Source organism: Hippocampus comes, unplaced genomic scaffold (assembly GCF_001891065.2).
Source record: "Hippocampus comes isolate QL1 unplaced genomic scaffold, H_comes_QL1_v1.1 scaffold255, whole genome shotgun sequence".
In the NCBI taxonomy this organism is placed as follows: domain Eukaryota; kingdom Metazoa; phylum Chordata; class Actinopteri; order Syngnathiformes; family Syngnathidae; genus Hippocampus; species Hippocampus comes.
In genome coordinates this window covers 136,314-158,071 of record NW_017806034.1, presented here as the reverse complement: position 1 = coordinate 158,071, position 21,758 = coordinate 136,314, and the positions used below count along the sequence as shown (strand labels likewise).

General features: G+C 41.8%; 2 protein-coding genes and 1 long non-coding RNA gene across 3 annotated transcripts in view; 2 read left to right on the top strand and 1 right to left on the bottom strand.

The window, feature by feature from the left end:
- The window catches only part of LOC109529464 (kinesin-like protein KIF1A), a 42,621-nt gene extending 29,445 nt beyond the window's left edge, over positions 1–13,176 (bottom strand). Inside the window, exons 1-21 of the mRNA XM_019892836.1 lie at positions 12,900–13,176; positions 11,073–11,249; positions 8,954–9,027; positions 8,690–8,869; positions 8,534–8,602; positions 8,257–8,435; positions 6,755–6,866; positions 6,612–6,689; positions 6,459–6,524; positions 6,347–6,364; positions 6,195–6,273; positions 6,006–6,084; positions 5,157–5,407; positions 4,987–5,007; positions 2,849–2,895; positions 2,400–2,479; positions 1,153–1,228; positions 1,001–1,080; positions 818–924; positions 419–502; positions 158–338 (exon numbers count right to left, since the gene is read on the bottom strand). Coding sequence (XP_019748395.1) covers positions 158–338; positions 419–502; positions 818–924; positions 1,001–1,080; positions 1,153–1,228; positions 2,400–2,479; positions 2,849–2,895; positions 4,987–5,007; positions 5,157–5,407; positions 6,006–6,084; positions 6,195–6,273; positions 6,347–6,364; positions 6,459–6,524; positions 6,612–6,689; positions 6,755–6,866; positions 8,257–8,435; positions 8,534–8,602; positions 8,690–8,869; positions 8,954–9,027; positions 11,073–11,178 — 1,967 coding nt within the window. The 5' untranslated portion in view covers positions 11,179–11,249; positions 12,900–13,176. The remainder of the gene's footprint in view (positions 1–157; positions 339–418; positions 503–817; positions 925–1,000; positions 1,081–1,152; positions 1,229–2,399; positions 2,480–2,848; positions 2,896–4,986; positions 5,008–5,156; positions 5,408–6,005; positions 6,085–6,194; positions 6,274–6,346; positions 6,365–6,458; positions 6,525–6,611; positions 6,690–6,754; positions 6,867–8,256; positions 8,436–8,533; positions 8,603–8,689; positions 8,870–8,953; positions 9,028–11,072; positions 11,250–12,899) is intronic.
- On the top strand, positions 1,798–2,136 carry LOC109529486 (uncharacterized). The gene is made up of 2 exons (XR_002170845.1): positions 1,798–1,837; positions 2,088–2,136. It is a non-coding gene; the product is annotated as an uncharacterized LOC109529486 (long non-coding RNA).
- Positions 13,177–16,640: 3,464 nt separating the features above from the next.
- On the top strand, positions 16,641–21,676 carry agxtb (alanine--glyoxylate and serine--pyruvate aminotransferase b). The gene is made up of 11 exons (XM_019892863.1): positions 16,641–16,992; positions 17,610–17,802; positions 17,921–17,985; positions 19,011–19,111; positions 19,198–19,268; positions 19,360–19,444; positions 19,539–19,637; positions 19,785–19,854; positions 20,532–20,627; positions 20,762–20,890; positions 21,422–21,676. The coding sequence occupies exons 1-11, from the start codon at positions 16,729–16,731 to the stop codon at positions 21,527–21,529; spliced, it is 1,281 nt and encodes a 426-aa protein (XP_019748422.1). The 5' UTR covers positions 16,641–16,728; the 3' UTR covers positions 21,530–21,676.
- The last annotated feature ends 82 nt before the right edge of the window (positions 21,677–21,758 follow it).

Genomic DNA, 21,758 nt, shown 5'->3' with positions numbered 1-21,758 from the left:
TCATGGTGCACTCACGTGACCATGTGACGTGGCTGCAACGGGTCAATTACATGTCACACCTGAATAGAAGTCGCGGGATTGGCCAAAGTATGGAAAAAAAAAATGTCTGAAAAAAAATCTCTTTTGTTTTTTTCTTTTGCATCGCATAATCTTGCACCTCTGCTCCATCTCCTGCTTCATGTCGATGCCTTGCTTCTCCAGCAGCTCCCTCTGAGCAAAGGCCCAGTCGACGGGCTCCACCGGCGTCTCAGCGCACGGCGTCCTCTCGCGCTCCAGCCGGGCCTGCTCGGGGTCGTTGAATCGGAACACGTGACTCTTGCCCATGATGATGCGGTTGCCTAGATTGGGCACATTTGCCTCGTCAAAATGTCTCTTTTTGAATGGCGGATCTTTGCATCAATTCAGTTTGCATTGACACCTGAGCGCAGCACAGTGGGCGACGTGACTCGCTTCCCATTAACATATGTCTCTGCGTCCTCACATGGCTCCAGAACTACGCAACCTGTTGAATGATAAGAAATGACATGAATTTTTTATTGTATGCACGGATAAAGACAGACATTCCATTCTCGAACAGCTCAATGTGTGACCAAAACATCACTTTTTTTTTCATGCTGGTGTGAATAAAAAAACAAAGAAAACTCAAATTCAATCAGATATTTGGCCACAATATGGATTTAAGTGAGCAAAAAAAAAATGCTAATTTTTGGCTTATACATATGTCATAGCCATAAATATTTATTTGTGGACACGTGAATACCGTTATTTAATTCATGGTCATTCTTTGAGATTTTATTCTGTTAATAAATCCAGCCACCTTCTCCCTGAGGGCCGGTGGTGCTACTGAAGGTGCAGTGTTCATCTCGGATAAAATGCCCGCTGAGTACGATGTCCTGGCGCGCCTTGGCATCCTCGCGACCAACCCTAGCGAAGCAGAAGACACTTGAAGTCAAGCGGGACGGACAGGATCTCAAAATACAAAGAATACAATGTAACTTACTTTGTGATGCCGTCTTTAATGTAGTACAGTAGACATTCAGACATCAGCGGGTCCTCGTTTAGGTTGACCAGATGAGGCGTCTAAAGCAGCGGGGAAAAAAAAAAAGTTACAATCAGATTTGGACTCAGTAAGTCTCTAATAAAACACTTGACCTTTTTGGGGGAGAAAACGCCAACGGTGCCTCCATCTTCTCTCATAGCAACACCCATCTCAGCCAGTAAGGCCTCTCTGCAGGAACACAGTCACATTGTGAGTACCGGTATGATTTTTAGCTGTTGGATGGCCCTTGTATTTAATTGCACAGTTAATTGATATCATTTACGTTGCAAAATACTGATTTGGGGATTTGTCAAACACACAAAGATATAAAGTAGATTGCCACTTGCTCAAACCGAGTGTGTCAAATTGCATGTGACTTGTTGACTCAGCTAGTGCAAAGATGTCAGCTCAACTCAACTGTATTTATAGAGCACTTTAAAACAACCACCGCTTTATACAAAGTGCTGTACATGGAGCAAACATCACATATACAACAATAAATAATAAATTAATAACGAAGACAGTAGAAAGCCGAAAAACAGTACAACTAAGTTCAAGTCTGAGTCATGCTGAGTCAAAAGCCAAAGAATACAAATGAGTTTTGAGACGAGTTTTAAAGATGAGCAGCGAGAGGGGTTGCCGAATGTTCAGTGGGAGGTCATTCCAAAGAGAGGGACCAGCAACGGAAAAAGCTCGGTCCCCTCTGAGCCTCCGCTTAGTTCTTGGTACCTCTAATAATGTCTGGTCCATAGACCTGAGGCACCAGGCAGGTGCGTAGGGGTGGAAGAGCTCAGAGAGGTAAGGTGGAGTGAGGCCATTTACAGATTTGAAAACAAATAATAGGATCTTAAAAAGAACTCTAAAATGTATAGGGAGCCAGTGAAGGGATACCAGAGGAGCAGTTATATGCTCCCTCCTACGAGTATCAGTTAAGGGGCGAGCAGCAGCATTCTGGACCAACTGGAGACGCTTAATGGAGGATTGGATGCGATTCAAAAGGAATATGTTTTCAAAAATTTTGATGACACGTATCCCAATTGTGCCACAGGTAAGGTGGAGTGAGGCCATTTACAGATTTGAAAACAAATAATAGGATCTTAAAAAGAACTCTAAAATGTATAGGGAGCCAGTGAAGGGATACCAGAGGAGCAGTTATATGCTCCCTCCTACGAGTATCAGTTAAGGGGCGAGCAGCAGCATTCTGGACCAACTGGAGACGCTTAATGGAGGATTGGATGCGATTCAAAAGGAAAGTTTTCTAAAATTTTGATGACACGTATCCCAATTGTGCCATTCGAGCACCAAACATCAGAATTGTGCTGCAGTGTAAATCCATCGTAAAATGAAGAAATGGACCAACCTCTCCATGCGAATGGCCTCAGTACGCCGTAGTTTCTCTTCCCAAGTTTCATTGAGTTCTGCAATAATTTTCTCTGTTTCCTATTGGAGGGGAAAACAAATAGATTACTCAATCATATCATGCGGCGTAACCTCCCCCTTAATGATGCTCATCAAAAATGTTTAGAATTTATAGTTGAAATCATACTTGGGATCAATATATGACAAATTATGATCACAAAAGAGTTTAGTTCATTTTTGAACTCATTTATAACATTCACTTCACTCTAGCTGTGGTATATCTGAAGCTGGCTTTGAAGTAAAATTTTTGCTTGTAACACCCAAAAATAAATAAATAAATAAAATCTAAGTGACGGCTCATGACTATGGAAAAAAAAAATGCTAAATAGGAGCATTTGTTAGTCAAGGTAGCACGAGAGCGCTCCCGTTTTCTGCTTCCATCCGGCCTACCTTGAGCCTCTCGATGGCCTCCTCGCTGGCCGGGCAAAAAGAGACGCACGGAGAGAAAGAAGCGGGGGGGGGGGGGCACGCAGAGTCACGGATAAGAGGAAGCAAACGAGGGGAGGGAAAACGGGGAGGAATAGAAAAGAAGAAGAGAAAGCTCAAATAAATAGAATCATGGATCGTACCAAAGCCATTGCAAATGGACAGAAATGACCAGAAGCTTTTATTGATCTTTTTTTTTTTTAACCTCCTAGTTGCACGGAACTACAAAGGAATGACAAATTAAAGGAAAAGATGACTTTGAACTGTTTCAAATAAACATCATCTTCAACTTTGTCCCCAAATTTCCCCTGATTTAGACCAACGCAACTCGACCTGAAAAAAAAACAAAAGGGCCTTTCTGCACTGACTCATTCATTCGTTTCCAATAATTTGTCACCCATCTGTACTTGGTGTGTGTATGAGAAAGAAAACAGCAATGAAGCAAGTCACCGCAGCATGAGGATTCATACGACTCATTTTTCTGTTCGACGCTACGTGCTATTCAATCCTGGACAGTGCACGCTCCGAAGCATCGCTCTCCACGCGCAGAAGACGCAAAACAACCAACCCCCTTGTGAATATAGACACTCATTCTTGTCAGCAACGCTTCACTATAATGTGCAGGAAGCTTCAGCTTGATGACAAGACACAAACATGAAATCCAAGTGCACAATCGAATGAGATACAATACAAGATCTTGCCTTTACAAAGACGATGTAAATGCTGGAACGCGATTTGAGGACGGCACTGCGTCGCACTGAGAGCTGTTCCGAACATTCTGACGCTCATTTAGATTTAGAAGGTATTCGAAATGGTACACCAGGCCAAAAGGTGCATCGCAATAACTTCGATTATCGTGGAGAGATAAATGAAGGCATCTCTGGGAAAAAAAAAAATCTCTTTGTAAAAGCAGAAGTAGTGAATTGGATGTCATTAGAATGTGCAGGTGGAACCGAATGAACCGACGTGTACAAAATCGATCATTTTGAAATCATTTGTCGAATGACCAATTTGTATCATTTTCCCTTTGTTGCCAGCTGGGGGCTCGTTATTTTTTGCTCTCTGGTGTGGAGGATCTTGTTTTTTTTGTTTTTTTTCCAGTTGCAAAGCGCAGGCGTGCTCGCGTTATACACACGTTGTAAACCGCTGATGACCGGTTCGCCGCATCGATACGCTGACAGGACAAAAGAGGAGGAAAACACTTAAGACTCCAAGCGTCATTTTCATCCCATCCCACACACACACACACACACACACACACACACACACACACACACACACACACACACACACACACACACAAACCAAAACACAAAACACCCCACGCGACTTTTTTACCCTCCCCCACACACACACACACACACACACACACACACACACACACACACACACACACACACACACACGGGAGGGGCACACAACTCTTAAAGCTTAATCTTCAAGTTTCAAGAATGTTGCAACTTAACCCTTTCTTGCACCATGTAACCTGATAACATGATAAGCTGTCCACTGTATTAACCGCTGTCCCTGAAAGGGCTAATGTGCCCCCCCCCCCAAAAAAAAAAATACATGTGAAGCCCGCACTAAATTTGAAGCACGTCGAGTCAAAGTCATTACTTAAATGAAGTTAAGTCACACAGTCTTGCCGCCACAATGATTGCCTTCGAGTCGACGGCGAGGCGGTTATCTCCGTGTCGCTCCGACTGTCCGTCAAAATATGTCCAATGCGTTTTGTGGTTCAAAAAACTGGACCGCTGCCCTCGGAGAGAAATGTGTCAAGGTAGCCAATCACAGGGTCCCATAATGCAAGTCCGAGGTGGGCAATTACAGTTTCAAAGAGGCCATGCAACTCAACTGTGTGAAATATGAATTTATGAATTGTATTGTGATAACAAACTGCAATTGTGTTTCCCTGGTATGTTAATAAAAAGTGAAAACTGGAAAAAAAAATGTTGATTCAGTTATATCAAAATGACATACTTACATATATTAACAATAAACCATGCCCAGATGTGCCGCAAGTCTTTTAGTTCTCCCATGAGATCAGTGCGTCGTTAAAAAAAAAAGGGAGCACCAAACAATAACAACCTCTGGTGCTCTGTGTAAATGTAAAGATTTAACTGCTTCAAACAATGACTGGGGGCTTAGACATGTGCCCTGAAATACAAATATTTATCAAGTTGAGTGTTTCAGAAGTTTAAACTAACCAAGTCGTAAAATTAGTGACTTAAGTATGACTCCAGTCGAGTCATTTGGCTCATGTGCCCCCCGCCCGCCCCCCGCCCCACTACACACCACCCCCATCTTGATGAAATGGTCTTTGTGGGGACCGTAAACGTGTACTTGTTGAAAATAACCGAGTTTCCGTCCTGACACTCACTCTCAATGATGTCGCCCAGGCCCTGAGCGTACAGCAGGTCTTTGAGGCGGGCCACCTCCTCTTTCAACTCTCGCACCAGACGGTTGTTCGGGTCCTCGTTGATGACAGCGTTGCAGCGGATCTGCTTGGCGCGGTCGGCATACCTGGAAAAGGCATTAAAAATGTTTTTTTTTCAAAACTTGAGCACTTGAACTGCCTGAGAAGTGTCACGGCTCACTCTGTGTGAGAGCCGTGCGGCATTTCGTCGCCTAAAGAATGAAAGTCTGGATGTTTTTAGATGAAGTGATTTTGGAGATGCAAGGATTCTGCCAAACGTGGCAATAGATACAATAATTTAGACCAGGAATGTCAAACTAATTTTAGTCGCGGGCCAATTTGGAGTTACTGTACATATTCCCTCGGAGGGTCGTTATGAACCACAATATTATTACTTGTACACAACAAATCAATAGATTACTAGTTTTGAAATCAGTCCAGTCAATTAGAATAGTTTATTAATATCATTAATTACTAAAATAATTACTGTTCAAATGAATGTTAAACAGGGTAACAAAATTATTGCAAAATCTCAACGTTATTTGACAATTTGACATTTCGGTACGGATTTTAGCAAGTTGACACACGCGATTTGCTTTCGCGGGCCACATAAAATGACCTGGCGGGCCAGATTTGGCCCCCGGGCCTTGAGTTTGACACCTATGATTTAGACTTTGAAAAAGTTTTAAGGAGAGATTCTCTCACCGGAGTGTACTGAGGGTTTCATCGTAGTTAATATCAGCAGGGCTGAGAGCAGCCACCATAGCGGTGCGAGAGTTTCCACCTAAAAACACAAAAAGTATGTACTTTTCTTGCCCACCACATCTTCCCCCCACAAAATAAAACAGCTTAACGTTTTTAAATTCAAATGTTTGCACTTGGACGTACACATACCCAAGTTCTCCCTCAGGAGCCATGTCAGGACTGAGTCTCTGTAGGGGATGAAGCTCTCCATTTTCTTCTTCTTCTTGTTCTACACACATTCAAGTATGGGAATTGAGTTGCTGAACATGAACAAATGTTTGGTCACGTTTTGTCGAACTAACCTTGTTTGGGGCGGAGTCCTGTCAAAATGTAGGCGAGAGATGCCGGCAGTTGTTAAGAAGTTTGAAGATGTATTGAGTAATGAGTGGAGTGTACTTGGGTGGACAAGCCTACCTGCTCGGCTAAAGCGGAGATCACTTTGCCCAGCGTGGTCAGAGATTTGTTGATGTTGGCTCCTTCCTAAAGCCCCCCAAAATATTTCCAAGTCAAAAAACCTAAAGAAATTCACAGTCCATATCTTGAAACCACTAAAGCAGCACTCTTTACCTTCAGTCTGGTTCCTTTAGCGCCGGTAGAGTCGGCCCGCTCGCTTCCAGCCAGGTCCACCAGACTGATTTTGCTGACCTAGGAGCAGACGTGAGGTATTTTTAGAATAACACACTTGGAAGAAGCGATATTGGCTCCGGTACCTTTTCTGATGTGTTTTCACTCTCCGAGTCGTGTTTCTTCTGAGTGAAGATGATGTTAAAGACGGCGTGGGAGCGGCTGCTGGTCTCGTTCATATTTGTAGCAGCGACGGTCCTGGAGACAAATGACACCATCTCAATTCATTTTAACTGCTGGTGGGCATTTCTTGGCTAAATTGAAGGCATTCAGACCTCAAGAGAATGCTCGTGCCCCCCCGCCCCCCCCCCAAAAAAAACATACAAGCAAACAACATTTTTTAATGTTATTAACTTTCTAAACTTTATTATTATTTGTAGTTATCATCGTGTATCTTTGTTAGCATGTGACAAATTGTTCCTCCATGTGCAGCACATTGTATGCAGCAATATCTCTTTTAAAGTGCACCTATAAATAAAGTTGAGTTGCTTTAAGGCAGCGTTTCTTCATTATTTTCTGTTAGGTCCCCCGCCTAGGAAGAAGTATACATTTTGTGCCCACACCCCCCTCAACTCTCCGCACGACGACAATTAGTATCATTTGTCCCTGAAATTGTTATGAGTACATCTCTGCATTACATTGTATCCTTATTCAAGTTAAAGACAACAGAAAGTGTTGATCAACTACAACAAAGAATCATTTTATCAGCAATATTTTGGGGGTCTGTATAGAAAAGATTTAAAATGCATCAATTTGCCTGTAATTAAAAAATAAGCGCCACTGCCCCCTACTGGAGTGGATGCCTAATTACTGCGACCAAACCGATATGGATTTTTTGGGACAGATGATTTTTGGCAGAAAAAAAGATTTCAGATTAATTGGCCAATTCTTTAAAAACATTGTAAGCATAAAATAACTTTTTTTTTTCTCCCCGATGCATTTCAATGGCCGACCTTATCCCTATTCATCACGATTAGCGGCAGTCAACTGTTAATATATATATATTTTTAAATTAATTAAAAATAAAAATTCGGTTCCCAGCATGCATCGCTTCGTGCAAGTCATTTAATTGATGAAGCTATCAGGACATTAATCATTGTCGTGTGTGTTTGTGTTACCACTAGTTGAATGTGTGTCCTGTTTAACCGTTAACACAATTCTATTTGATTTACATTGCACTATGCACAGTATCTATTTTAGTGTTTTGTATTTGTATTTTTATTCTTAAACAAACTGTGGTTTTAGGTGGTGTCCTTGCACGACTTGCATCGCTCACCTAAGCGTTGCTTGTAGAAATTCAGTTTTGCTCTGTTTTGAATGAATTTATCGATCTTACGTTGATCATTTCATGACCTATCGTTGAGGATAGAAGGTTATGGTGTAGATTTATGCATGGTAAATAAATAAATAAATAAATGCCATTGTTACTTGTGTACAGGGGCTGTAAATGGTGAGAGTGAGTAAACACAATTGGCAAATATTTATTATTTTGGCAGAGAAACTTTATTCTAGTACAGAAAAAAAAAAAAAACTGCCATCACACCACCCTGCTTCACTATTTATTTGAGAGGGACAACTTTAAGATTACCTAGCCTTGTTGCCAGAGTCCATCAGGTCCTGGATGTCGTTATACGAGGTGACGGCCAGTTTGGACAAATCTTCCACGTAGGGTCCCATCAGCGGGTGCTCTCTTACTCGCAGGTTCCCTTTGTTTTTGGGGTTCAGCAAGTCGCGTACACGCTCACAGTAGATTTCCATGTAACTCACCTGGAACATACGTCACATGTCGGAGTGTGCCACAAAGCGCGAGTACCTGGCCAAAAAAAAAAATAAAAAATTTTGTTCTGGGCTGCACATGAACTTACCTCCACAGAGTACGACATGTTGTTGTCATTATTGCTGTCGCTGATCTTGGTAAAAAGGTCCTCACAGAGCTAGAAAGAAAAAAAAAAGGAATGAGTCATATAATGGAAGTCATACTTCCTCTACGAACATATTCAAACAAGATCATGAGTAGCTACCAGAGGTATGATGCCCTGTTGGTCGGTCTCCTGCCGTCCCATCATGGTGTAGCTCTTGCCCGCTCCCGTCTGTCCGTACGCAAATATGCACACGTTGTAGCCTTCGAAAGCGTGGAGCAGCATCTCCTCGCCAATGTCCTTGTACACTTGCATCTGGGACGCATAGTTGATGTCCTCGGGCTGTACACGCAGCAGAAATATGTTTTTAAATGGATCATATGTGACTTCCTAAGTGGCTAGTCAACGCAGGTAAATCCCACTGACCGTGGTGTGCGACCAGTAGGAATAGTCGAAGTTGAAGCTCTTGTTTTCTTTTGGCTGTTTGGGGTTCAGGATCGCTACAATCGCACAAAACATGGAGGCATTATAATTTATGATAAGGACTGAAAAAGTCAATCAAAGCTCACACAGTCAAATGAACCCAATTACCAAATTGCGCCTTGTTAGATCATCGCAGTCTAATTTTTTTTCTTTTCACTCCCTTTTTTTTCATTACATTTTAATGTCATATATTTTATTGTTCGTGAAATGATTAATCATAGACAAATTTAACTTATACTCTGCTGTGCATACAAGTGCATGTCATCAAATTGGAATATACTAGAAAAGTTCATTTATTGTAGTAGTTCAATTTTAAAAAAAAAAAATTATTAGAGACGACTAAATACCGGTAGACAATAAAATACTGACAAACAATTCCCACATCATTCTGTATTTAAAAAAACATTTCTGGTCTTATTTTCCTTTCTTGAGATGGTGGATTGTGGGTTTTCGTAGCTGTAACCCAGAATCGTTCAAATGACACAAAATAAAATCAGAAAATATTTCCCTCCGTGTGTAGTGAATCGATAACAAATATGAGTTTCACTTTTTGAATTTCACAAGCAAAATACATTTTTCATGAGACTAGAATTTAACGCAGCACCCGATGAAATGTTTGGTACTTTACATGGCGTCCTCCCCTATAAGAAGCTAAACACAAACTCATCCTACTGTTGCTCACTGTTCCTATTTCTAAAATGATGTTACTGGAAAAGATGATGGGAAAACTGGGAAATATAAGAAAACCTAAGAACACAAATCAAAGTGATAAATATTCACATCTCTGGCTGAAACCAGGTCACCATACAACAGCGGCAGGCACAACGGCACGGAAACGCCGCCCCCTACCGCAACCCCTCCAGTATCGGCTGACCCTGGTCCCGAACTACAACAACGTGGCCTTGTAGATCCCCGACGATGGTGTGATGACAGAAAAGATCTTCGACGCTCACTCTGTCCTGACTGCAGCTTTTGTCTGTTTCCCTCGATGATGCCAGCATGGCGCATGTGATCCTCCCCAAGTTCTCTTCCGGGGAGGTGCGACGGAGCGCAAAATGGCTGCTCCAAATGCAAAATGGCAGTCGTCTTGTTTCACTTTGAGACGCGATTTCATGTCGATCAGTAAAACTGTGTTGAGTGAACGTTTCAGGGAGAGGAGCTGAGTGAAGAGTGACTGATTCAAAGCGAAACGGGTGACTGTTCGGGCTGGTCTGTTCAAGCACTTTGTAAACACGTGTTTTTAACTCATTCACTCCCAAAGACGTATTTAGATGTCTTTTCAGACGCCACATATTTAATCCCAGCTCCTCATTTTATATTGACTGTACTTGAAAAGGGTCTGAAAGGGTCTGAAAAGGCCATTTTCACGCAGTCAAATGAACCATTGAAAAGGCCATTTTCAGACCCTGTTCAAGTACAGTCAATATAAAATGAGGAGCTGGGATTAAATGTGTGGCATCTGAAAAGACGTCTAAATACATCTTTGGGAGTGAATGAGTTTTAAAGGTGGTATCAAGATTATTTGTATTATTATTACTTCCTGCTCAGTATTAGGCATGCTGAGTAATTCTGTTTACATCACCGATGACCCGGATTATTACTACTTGGCATGTGCGTTTCAGACAGGCAGACGCCCAGCAAGGAGCAGCGAGAGACGAGGCAGTTTTGAGAGGAAAACAAACTAATAGTAAATAAACAACAGGCCAACTATTACATTAGCAGTCAATGGATTTCGACGCAGCTACTAGTGTGACATGAATTGGGATATGTTTGAGTTTTATTTCGTGAAACCATGACTGTGGATGGTATGATAAACAATGACTTCTCAGCCATGCCGATTTTGATTGACGCTGAGTGTAAGATTAAAACATGCTTTGCCAAAGACAGATTCTTTGGGAGTTTGCATTCGGACCAATTGTATAGTTGTTCTTTAAATGTATAGTTAATAGAAATGAAATGTGGCAGAGGATCAAGGGATGTAGGATAACTCCATCCATGCGAAAGCTCTGCCCCTGATGTCAGGTTGTTAGCAATAAATCATGAGTCAAAGAGTCCAACTTACTTGTGGTGTTTCCTGACATCTGAATGATGCATTTGCTGTCCTTTGCCATCTCCCTGGAGTTGAAGGGCCGCACCCTCACCGCCACTTTTACCGACGCCCCGGCCATGTTACTGATGGCTGTGGGAGTGGGCGGCAGTGCTGAAAAGCTGTGTGACTAAACGCACACGCCCTGGACACCTGCACGGGTAGACAAAGAGAGAGATTTGGAAAGTGATGAATAGGAAAAAAAAAAAGACGGCAATTATTATTTCTTTCATCAATCATCCAATGGATGCGTTGGCATTTGTGTGGAAATTCAACAGTCTGTGATCCAGTCATCCCTTTTTATTTGCAGGGACATTTTGAAGAGCCTCCATCTGGTGATGAGTGTATCTTCAGATTCAACGATGCCGTTTAAGCAATATTTAAGGCTTAAGCCTGTCAAAGAAAATTGGCCATTTTTTTAAACTTTTTTTTAAAGAAGTGGGAATAATTTCTGATTCTTCTCCAGAATGTTTGTGTCACTACTGCATTTTTAAGACCTTAGATTTAAGGATGGAGTGTCATTTTAGGGATAAGCAAGGCCTTCGTTTTTTGGATTATCTAATTAAAGACTTTTCAGAACAGGTACCAAATCTGATCAGATTTGCTCCAAGTGAGCCGTTGTTAGTATCAAAATGGCTAAAATGTTAGCAAATCCCATCAAATTGATTCTGGAGCCAATGAAATTTATGTAAACACTTAAATGGGGTACAAACAAGTTGACAATCGACCTAATTTGAGCATTTTAAGGACTTCACCTCCCCTCTCATGCAATGGACTATTCCATCTTGCCACTGTACATATGCAGACTTATTTCAGAAAGAGGGTCGCAATACATGTTGCTGTGAAAAATGATAAATGAAATGATAATTTATCCCAGTGGAGCGGAGAGGAAGGCAAGACAGTTGTCAATAAAAGTACAAAATGTTTCAACTTTGTTTCACGGTGACACTGAATGTGCTAAGGTGATAACAGCAAGAGTCTGACGTTCTGAGCAGTAGTAGCACCGCGATCAGTGTCAGCCGAAGAGAATGCAGTCGAGACGTATTTCATCACAAAGATGTGAATATTAAAGTCGTTGAAAGCGTAAACTACAGTAAATGTTAATTTTCTTAATTGGAGTAATTACAGCTGTTGGCTGATTCACTTGTTAGATAATCAGCCATCTTCCGTTAGGATTTAAGGCCTTTATGTTGCTCAAGAAACGAGAATTTTCTCAAATTCACATTTTAAAATGGGGATAAACATGAACATTAACAAATCTTGACTGGGTTTGCCTCGATTGACTTAAAAAAAAAATAAACGGGGACTTCAACCAAGGACCCGGATAAAGCATTCAGTTCCACGATTTTCTAAATTTAAAAAATTGTGCCATTACTAAGTGTAGCCCGTTATCTGTGAAGCATCGAGCGAGCGAGGCGACATTTTCATTGTATTTTTTCAGACTGGGCTGCGAGCTGGATGCACTGCCTCCTCCATCTTGCCGCACCTCAAAAACAGGCCGCGTAAACACAAACCAAATCTTCCCATCTGTACACTGCGTCAGCACGAACGCGTTTGGGTAGCGTTGACAATGATAAATCCATGTCAACAACTGAAGTGCAGGCGGCGCGCGTATTGCATAAAATGGATTTATGTCTTTTCTTGTCCTTCTGGATGCTCTGACGCAGCAAACCGTTTTGACGTCGTCACATCCAAACCAGGCCTCCCTGAACAACCCCCGCCGCCATACCACCACCGAAGTGAGATGCGTTTAGGAGTACACGCCGATAATATGACTCAAACACAGCATAAATGAATTCTTACCTCGATGGCGCCGCGCGAGAATCAGCACAAGGATTCGCCCGTTCCTATTTTGGTCTCTCCGACGTCCTCCGCGCGTTCGGTTCGCTTGCAGCCTCCCTTCCCTACTGCACTCGGCCCGGGGAAAGGAGGGAATGTTGGCCGGATGGATGGATGGATGGAGGGGTGGGAGCCTGGCTGCGTAGAGTGTCAATTTAGACGAGAATGGGTGACGGCGAGGAAAGAGGGAGGCAAGGGAGGGGGAGAGGATAAAGAGGATGCTCCGTTAACTCGCCTCCCAGGCAAAAACCGGGGCAAAAAAAATAAAAAAACTGCAAGGGAGGGGGAGAGGATAAAGAGGATGCTCCGTCAACTCGCCTCTCAGGCAAAAACCGGGGCAAAAAAAATAAAAAACCGTCTCATGTGATGACGTCGCATCAGCATCAGCACCAGCCATTATACAGCAGCTACAATAAATATAAACGAAACCAGTATCTATCTATTTATCTATCGAAAATATCGTGTTGCCTTCAGAAACATTCTGAGTATATAGAAACGGAATTTTAAAAATGGCAAAATGTAGCTGTGAACAATAAGAACAGGCAAATGAATACATAAATGAATACATTTACACTATATGCATCTATAAACATACACTCACCCACTATACATACATATATATAATTTTATTTTGTAAGACTGATACAATACTGTCCACTTAAACCACTGTGTTTATTTTAGCGTCATGGGCAATACTGGTTCAAAAAACAAGTGGAATGATTAAAAAAAAGCATTCATTGCAAACATAGTCGACATACAGTTGTCATGTTGTGAAGCAATCAAACGAAAAGTACAAACTAAGCTGGAACATTTTAAAACCTATTTATATGGACTCCCAAAAAGAAAATTTCTCATCAAGCCTTGTCAATGTTTCTGACAGATGCCAGCCACTTTAGATGAGCGCCAACTTATGTTGAAGCAGCACATTTGAAGGGTTACATTGTGTTCCTTTTGTGTTGAAATACGATTTATTTAATCTTTGTAGGGTTTCACAACATCAGAGCAGGCATAAGCTGGGGGTGGGGGGGGGGGGCACTGGACAGAAATACACAACACAGGCCATTCATTATTTGGCATATTGTTCATCCTATTGCTATTGAGGACACAACTAATTTATCTACCTGTTAGGCATAATGCCTTAATAAGTGTAATTAACTAAAGATATGAATTGAAATGGTGAGCAATTGAGTTAAATAAAATATTTATTGCGTTTTCTTTTTCTTTTCAGACATTTTGGGATAATTAAACCTGTTCTGAGGAATATTGTATTTTTAAAAAAAATGTTGAGCGTAAAGACAAAGTTTACAAATGGTGCTCATTCTGGTGGTCACCTGTGGTGACAAGAATATAGACATATCTTAAGTGTACATGGAGACAGCTTCTCAGTAAGCTGTGGTCATATTAGTTGTTTATTGCAGAGGATAAAGATAAGATAAGATAAGAAAACCTTTATTAGTCTCGCAATGGAGAAATTCCCAATTCACAGCAGCAAAGTTATGAATGGAAGAAGTAGAACAACAAAATATAGGAGCTGCTGGAAAGGCAGCCACTCACGCGGCGCCATCTTGAAGTCAAAATAACAAAAATAACACAACACAACACATAGGACACAGACAGTCGTGCAATCTTCACCACTTTCCTGCATACACTTTGTTGTCTGAAGCAGTTATAGATGAAAGAGGAGAGGATGAAAGTGTCCTTTTACCAGTGGATCAGAGACTACATAAAGAATACATGCCGGCATTATCTCATCTAACCTGTTTTTGTTTCATTCGTGTGGACTCTTACAGATTCTGTCAACAGGCCATTAAGCCATTAAAGTCTTTCAACCTCGAACAGGGGAGTTGTTGTGTTCTTTGCTATCAGCTCATCCTGTTATCAAGATCCTTTTCAAATCAAAACAACAAGATTGAAGCATAAACAAATGACAGCAACTTCCCCTCATGTGCCCTTTCCAGCGCAAGTGTGGGACTCACACATCACATGTTTTCAGCCAAAGGGCTCCAAAAACAAAAACATAGACTCAGTAAACTGGATCAAGTGATGACAGCGGGCAGAATTCAATAGCTGGCATGCGGTTATTTACATGTTGCGTACTCATCCTTCCTGCTCTGCTTGGCCACATTTCAAGTCTTGCGTCTAGTGCAAAGGCCAGAACGCTATAGGGTAACAACGGGCCCCACTTATTTACCAAAGGTCTAATTATTTACCAAGCCAGACGCAGATAAGGACACAGCCTGCAACGCATGACATAACGGCAGGATGAAGAAGTATTTGCGTGGATTCAATTGCTGCGAGAAAATGTGATTTTTTTTTAATTTCAATAGATAAATAAATAAATAATTGAATGTAATGTTTTTTTTCCGTCTGGCTTCCGCTTCACGTTGTGAAATAAAATCATCTCCAACACAAAGTGCATTCAAACTTAACTATCGGGTTTAAACGTGAATTGTGTAACATTTTGAAGGCGGACGTGGACGTACAGTAAAACGTAGCAATTGTTTTGAACGTGCTGATAATCAGTGTGCCGGTGTGCACGCGTGTGGGTTTGTGTGTGTGTTGAGTGCTTGGATATCCGCTGATTGGTTAACCAGAGAGGAGCCTCCTCTCCCCCAAAGCCAATGTCACTCTGTGGAAGAACTAATACGTAGCAACAAAAAAAAAAAAAAAAACAGGAGCTGCAAGCTAACCCTAACCAGTTCTAAGCTGCTGCTGCTGCACTGTGAGGTGAATCGTTAAGTTATTTCTTTTTTTGAGTGCCTTCCATTTCCTAGCTGACCATTAAGAACAGCACAAAACTGCTGAAAAAGAAACAAACATCCAGTGCAAGAAATGTTTTTGTACATTTTTTTCTCACTGAAATCAACTCAGTCAAAATGTTTTTATGGGAGATCTACATTTTTCCTGCATATCATTCCAAATACCGATTCTTATTGCACGCGCGTGCGCACACACTTATTTATAAAGGACTTGATTTTTTTAAATTTATTTATTTATTTATTTTAATGAAGCAAGGGCCACTTAGAGCATAGTCATGGACCATGCAGCCCATCGGCCCATCCCTTTTCAAGTCAAGTCAAGTACAACTTTATTGTCAAATTTGCTGTATGTGCAACATACAACACAGATGAAATTTCTTCCCTCTCAACCAGACAACAAGAGGAGCCGCTGCGGGTGCCCGCGCCGCCATCCAAAGAACAGTTCACATAAAATGACAAAATAATACAACGCAACACATAAGACACAGACAGTCGTGCAATCTTAACCACTTTTTCTGCATACACTTTGTTGTTTGAAACAGTTATAGATGAAAGAGGAGCGAATCAAAGTTTCCTTTTCACATTATTGAGATGCACCGATGCATATTTTAGCCAATATAACATTAATCAGGTTTCCATCTGTAGATTTAAGATTGAAGTTCCTGATACTGCTCAAGTCTAGGATGTCAGAGCAAAACGTGTTAGTTTTGTTCACTTTGTACTTTTTGGGTATTTTCCTGACTATGCGCAGTAAAAAAAATGCTGATAAATGTGAGACTAGAGTAAAATAAGTCAAAGCAGACGGCCTATATGTGTACACAGTGCTGTCTATCAAAAGTGCAACAAATACATGTCAATATCCCCGTGTAAGTGCCCTCCACTCTAAACCCCTCCATCCAGTGACGCACACCGCCCCATGCCCAATAGGTCAAAGACCTGTTGTCTTTCAAAACATTTAAGTCAAAACGCGCACGGGGCTCAGAGCTCAGCGTCAGTCTTACCCTGGTTTCCAGGCTTCCCAGGACACAACAGCCATGATGCAGCGGACTCTGTTCAGCCGGAGGAGCGGGCTCCTGGCCCAGCAGGCGGCGGCCGCGGCCCTAGACGTTCCGCTCGCGCAGCGCCTGGACCACCGCTCCGCGTCGTCCGTCACCATCCCCCCACCGGCGTGCATGCTGCGGCCACTCGAGGTGCCTCTGCGCTACTTGTTCGGACCGGGACCCTCCAACGTCCCCCCGCGTGTCCTCGCTGCAGGGGCCAAGCCCATAATCGGTCACCTGCATCCAGAAATGTATGAGGTAATGCATTTGTTTGGCACTTTTTAACCCAACTTTTAAAAAGGGAGGGCTTGCTCTTTGTGACTAAATTTCTATGGACTTGTGCTTTGTCATTTCACTTCTAATGGATTGTTGTTTGGATCTGGATCTACGGACACGGATTACTGACATAAGGAGTTGTTCTCACACTTTTTACAGCAAGAACCATCTAAAAAAAATACTGAGCTCTCCAAGTGCTACCAAAATGGCCAACATTACAATGCAGTAGCCACCAAGTGTTCACCAAAAACTGTAATTAGGTTTTGCGCAAAAAGTAGCAGCTATTTATTATTGTTGTGACATTATTAACATAAACACCACTTAAAATACAGAATGTATTGTACATGAAGTCCAATAAAGTAAAAAAAAAAAAAAAACAGAGCAAGATTAAATGCAAATGTAACGTACAGTACTCAAAATGTAAAACAACTGAACGGGAAAGAAAAATGGAACCAAGTTAAATGCAACTGAACTGCACTTAGGTGGCGATTATTTCATGTACCACTAGAGGGAGCCTTGAATTAACCATGTTTTGTGAGTGTGCACATTGGGAGTGTAAATTTCTTACCGTGTTGTTTTCATGTTTGTTCTTCTGTTAGATCATGAACGACATAAAGAAGGGGATCCGGTACGCCTTTCAGACCGAGAACAACATGACGCTATCCATGAGCGGCTCGGGCCACGCTGCAATGGAGTGCGCCGTATTCAACGCGGTGGAGCCCGGGGAGAGCGTGCTCATCGCTATCAATGGGATTTGGGGGGAGCGCGTTGCGGAAATTGCAGAGCGAATGGGCACGTGTCATTACACTCTGACTTCTCTACACGACAGTTTCACACTAAGAAATGTGGCACATACAGTAGCTTGGCTTAGTCACTGAATTGTGTGTTTTATTTTTTTTTTAATTCGTAGGCGCAAATGTACATAAACTTGAGAAAACACCAGGGAATTACTTCAGCAATAAAGAGATCGAACAGGTAAGAATGATCGCGTGAAAGTCAACATTTTGTCCACTGCAGTGGTGCTCTGAGATAGGATTTTAATTTCTTCTGTGATCACATTTGTGATCTCAAAAGACTCAAATCACCTTTCCCAATCGAAATGGATGTAAATGCCATGAATGTGTGGTATGTAAAGAAAGGAATTAATGTAAAAAATGGAATAGCGTTTTGCCACATTTTTGCATCTTGGCCACACGGGGGCAGTATAATTTGGATTCGCTTACAGACAAGGGGACATGGAGAAGGGTTACTCCTCAGAAAGCCAAATAGTCGTTCTTCACAGAGGATAAAGAATACAATTGGGGTCCCACAATACGCCATGGATAAGGACCAAGCCCAACCGCAAATAGAAAAATTCAACAATTGATGCTACTCATAATTAGCCAGGTTTACACAGAGACCTTTCTGTCATTCTAATTGAAATCATTTTTAATGAAGACCTCTGGTCACCTGTTTACATGTGACAGACATTTTCCGATCTGCCGTTTCCATGCTCCACTCCCTTAATCAGATCAGCCATGTTCCAGCCATGGGATATGCATAGATTAATGTAAACATCACGTGATTTATCAAAATGGAGGTCATCCGTATACCAAACACAGTAGCTGTGATCGATTTAACACTTTTAGTAAAGCAACAACTTGATTAAAACAAATCACAAGTACATAAAACTAAATTCTCCCGTCGAATACAACGTGGCATAATGCTACTCGTTAGCCCAACTATGGCATTTTGCATTGTTTGTTAGCATTAAGCAAAACAGACAAAGCTATGTGCTTGTTTCAACACACAATTATCTTTGTTTTGTTTGACAGCAAAATTTTGAGTGGCAAAAACTGCTTCTTTGAAAAATTGTCGACCATCTAGCAAACTGCTGCTTGTTGTGAAGTTAGCAGAGTTGAACCGGGTCTCTCGTATCTCAAAGCACCACTGTGTACCCCCGCCCCCGACCAAAATAACAAATCTCATGGAATAAACCGACATCCGCCACATGTTTGCAGGCTATCGAGAAACACAAGCCGGTGCTGTTCTTCCTAACACATGGAGAGTCATCTGCCGGTCTGTGCCACCCAATCGACGGCATTGGAGACATCTGCAGAAAGTGCGCCCCCTAGTGCACCTGTCACATTACGCAAATTAATTTGGGTAACCTTGATTTATTTAATCTGATCCGTGGTCTCTTTTTAGACACGGCTGCCTCTTCCTGGTGGACACCGTTGCATCACTCGGGGCGGCGCCCATTTTTATGGATCAGCAAAGTATGAGATAAAGACTGATCAAGAATTGCGCCAAAATCTGAGCTACCCTTTTGCTAAAATAACACTCCTTTTTGCCTTGTGATGCGGGTAGACATTGACATCTTGTACACGGGTTCTCAGAAGGCCCTGAACGCACCGCCTGGCACGGCTCCCGTCTCTTTTAATGACAGAGCGTGGTAAGGAAGGACTTAGCACAAGACATCCACCAAACACCGTCGCTAGTGGAATGCAAGTAAACTCACTATTGTCTCCATTTTCAACTGTGCACAGCCACAAGATGTTCAACAGGAAAACGAAACCAGTCTCGTACCTCTTTGATATGGAACACTTGTCCAACTATTGGGGGTGTGATGGCAAACAGGACCGAATGTAAGATCGTTTTTTGGATTGAACGAACATACAAATGCAGATCCACAAAGATTGATGTACTGAAACACTTATTCAAGTACAATTGGACATTAGGCTACAAATGTATCTAATTGAGTTTACAGGATTGTTGTATTTATTTCTTTTTAGGTACCATCACACTGGTCCAGTGTCGGGTTTCTTCGCCTTGAGAGAGAGTTTGGCTATTCTGGCTGAGAAGGTAAACCAAAAAACGAATACAGGACTAGTCCAACATCAACCATACCCCCCACAAAAACAGCTGAAAGTAGCAGCGGTGAACTGCCAGGCCAAGTCTATCTCCAGACTTAAAGCCAATAGAGAATGCATTTTACCTGCTAAAGAAACTGATAGGAGTGACAATCAGAAAACAAAACAAGATTGAGCTGAACTGTTCCTTGTCTTAAAACCAGAATATTAAAACCTAACTGTAGTTAAAAACAAAGCATTTCAATTACACAATAGGAACAAAACCACCGTCATAAACCGAGGGGTATATTTAATTAGGAATCCTCATCCTTCTTTAAATGTGGCTGCTTTTAGCCCCCAACCCTAATTCGAAAGCATAATTTGATACTGAAATCTGAATTTCAAATCCAAATCCTGACTGCAAACCCTAATTTAAAACTTCACCTGTAACTTGAAACCACTGGCTATCCACTTGAATTTCCAACCCTAGTTTGAAACTGTAATTTGATACCTGAATCTTTGTCTTACAAGAGGAAAATGCTATGCAAAGGTTTTAGAATGGTGAGAATATCAATTCAATTTCCATTATTTACATTGGAAATTCTTTTGAAATACACTGTATGAACTAAGTTGAGGTTGAGGGAATCCTGTCATCAATGGTGTCATTGATTTCTCTTTGTTGCCCTCTAGGGTCTGGAGGAGTCCTGGAGGAAACACAAGGAGGTGGCAGCCTACCTGTATCGAGGACTTGAAGACTTGGGTCTCAAACTTTTCATTTCAGACAAGGTGAGGCAGACAACATAAGTAAAGAAAGATACCGCATTCAATAAGAGGAATTGAAGAGAAAATGGGACTTTTTGTGGGATTGTTTATCACCTGTGTGTGTTTCCTCAGTGTTGATTTTGTGGAATGCTCTGCAGGATTTGAGACTTCCCTCCGTGACAACCATCGCCATCCCCGACGGCTACGACTGGAGGAAGTTATTGATGTATATGATGAAGAATCACCGAATGGAGATGACCGGAGGCCTGGGCCCCTCCGTCGGCATGGTGAGCATCTGCTGGCATGAAGGAAACATTTTACTGTGTTCAAAGCAGGGGCGGGACTCTCATTCGGTACCTGAGCCTCCATTGAGGACTGACCCAACTGACAAGCTAGCTAGCGTCGGGAGTGGCAAAATTCCAAAAGAAATTTGATTTTTAAGTTTCTTTGAGACCAAGTCAATTTGTCTTAAAAAAATAAAATGCTCAATATGTGCAAATAGCTACATATGCGTTTTGCTAGTTTCTCTGAGACAGTTTTGCTCTGACCGACGAAACGCAAGACGGAAAAATGTAGATGTTATCGCGAGTCAGCTAGCCTATGAGGCAAAGTTGAAATCTGTACACTGTGACACTGAGTAAAGATGACATAGGTATTTACGTTATGAGTCTAATGAAATACTCAAATGGATTAATGACAACCTGCTGTTGTATGTGAGAGCCACTGCAATGCTTCAACCGTTTTCTGAATGATCCTGCTCCACTATTGATCTTGTTACAGGCCCATAATGCCATGTTTGCTACTTTCCTTTTCATTAGGTGATGCGGATTGGACTGATGGGATACAACTGTGAGAAGAGTAACGCCGACATGGCGCTGCACGCCTTGGCAGATGCGCTGAAAAACTGTAAAAAGAGCAAGGCTTAAAAAAAAAACAAAAAAATGGGTTGCAAAAACTTAAGGCTTGGATTTATTTTCTGTTTTGAGTAGTACTTTTGAAATGAGTGGCAAACAGACACCACATGGTCTATGCATAATGCACTGATAGCTGTCAATAAATGTGGATTGATTTGTCAATTTGTGGCATTGTTGTGTAGTAAAAAGCAATAAATTATTGAAGCAGAAAATGCTTCCCTAATTTTCATAGAAAGACCAA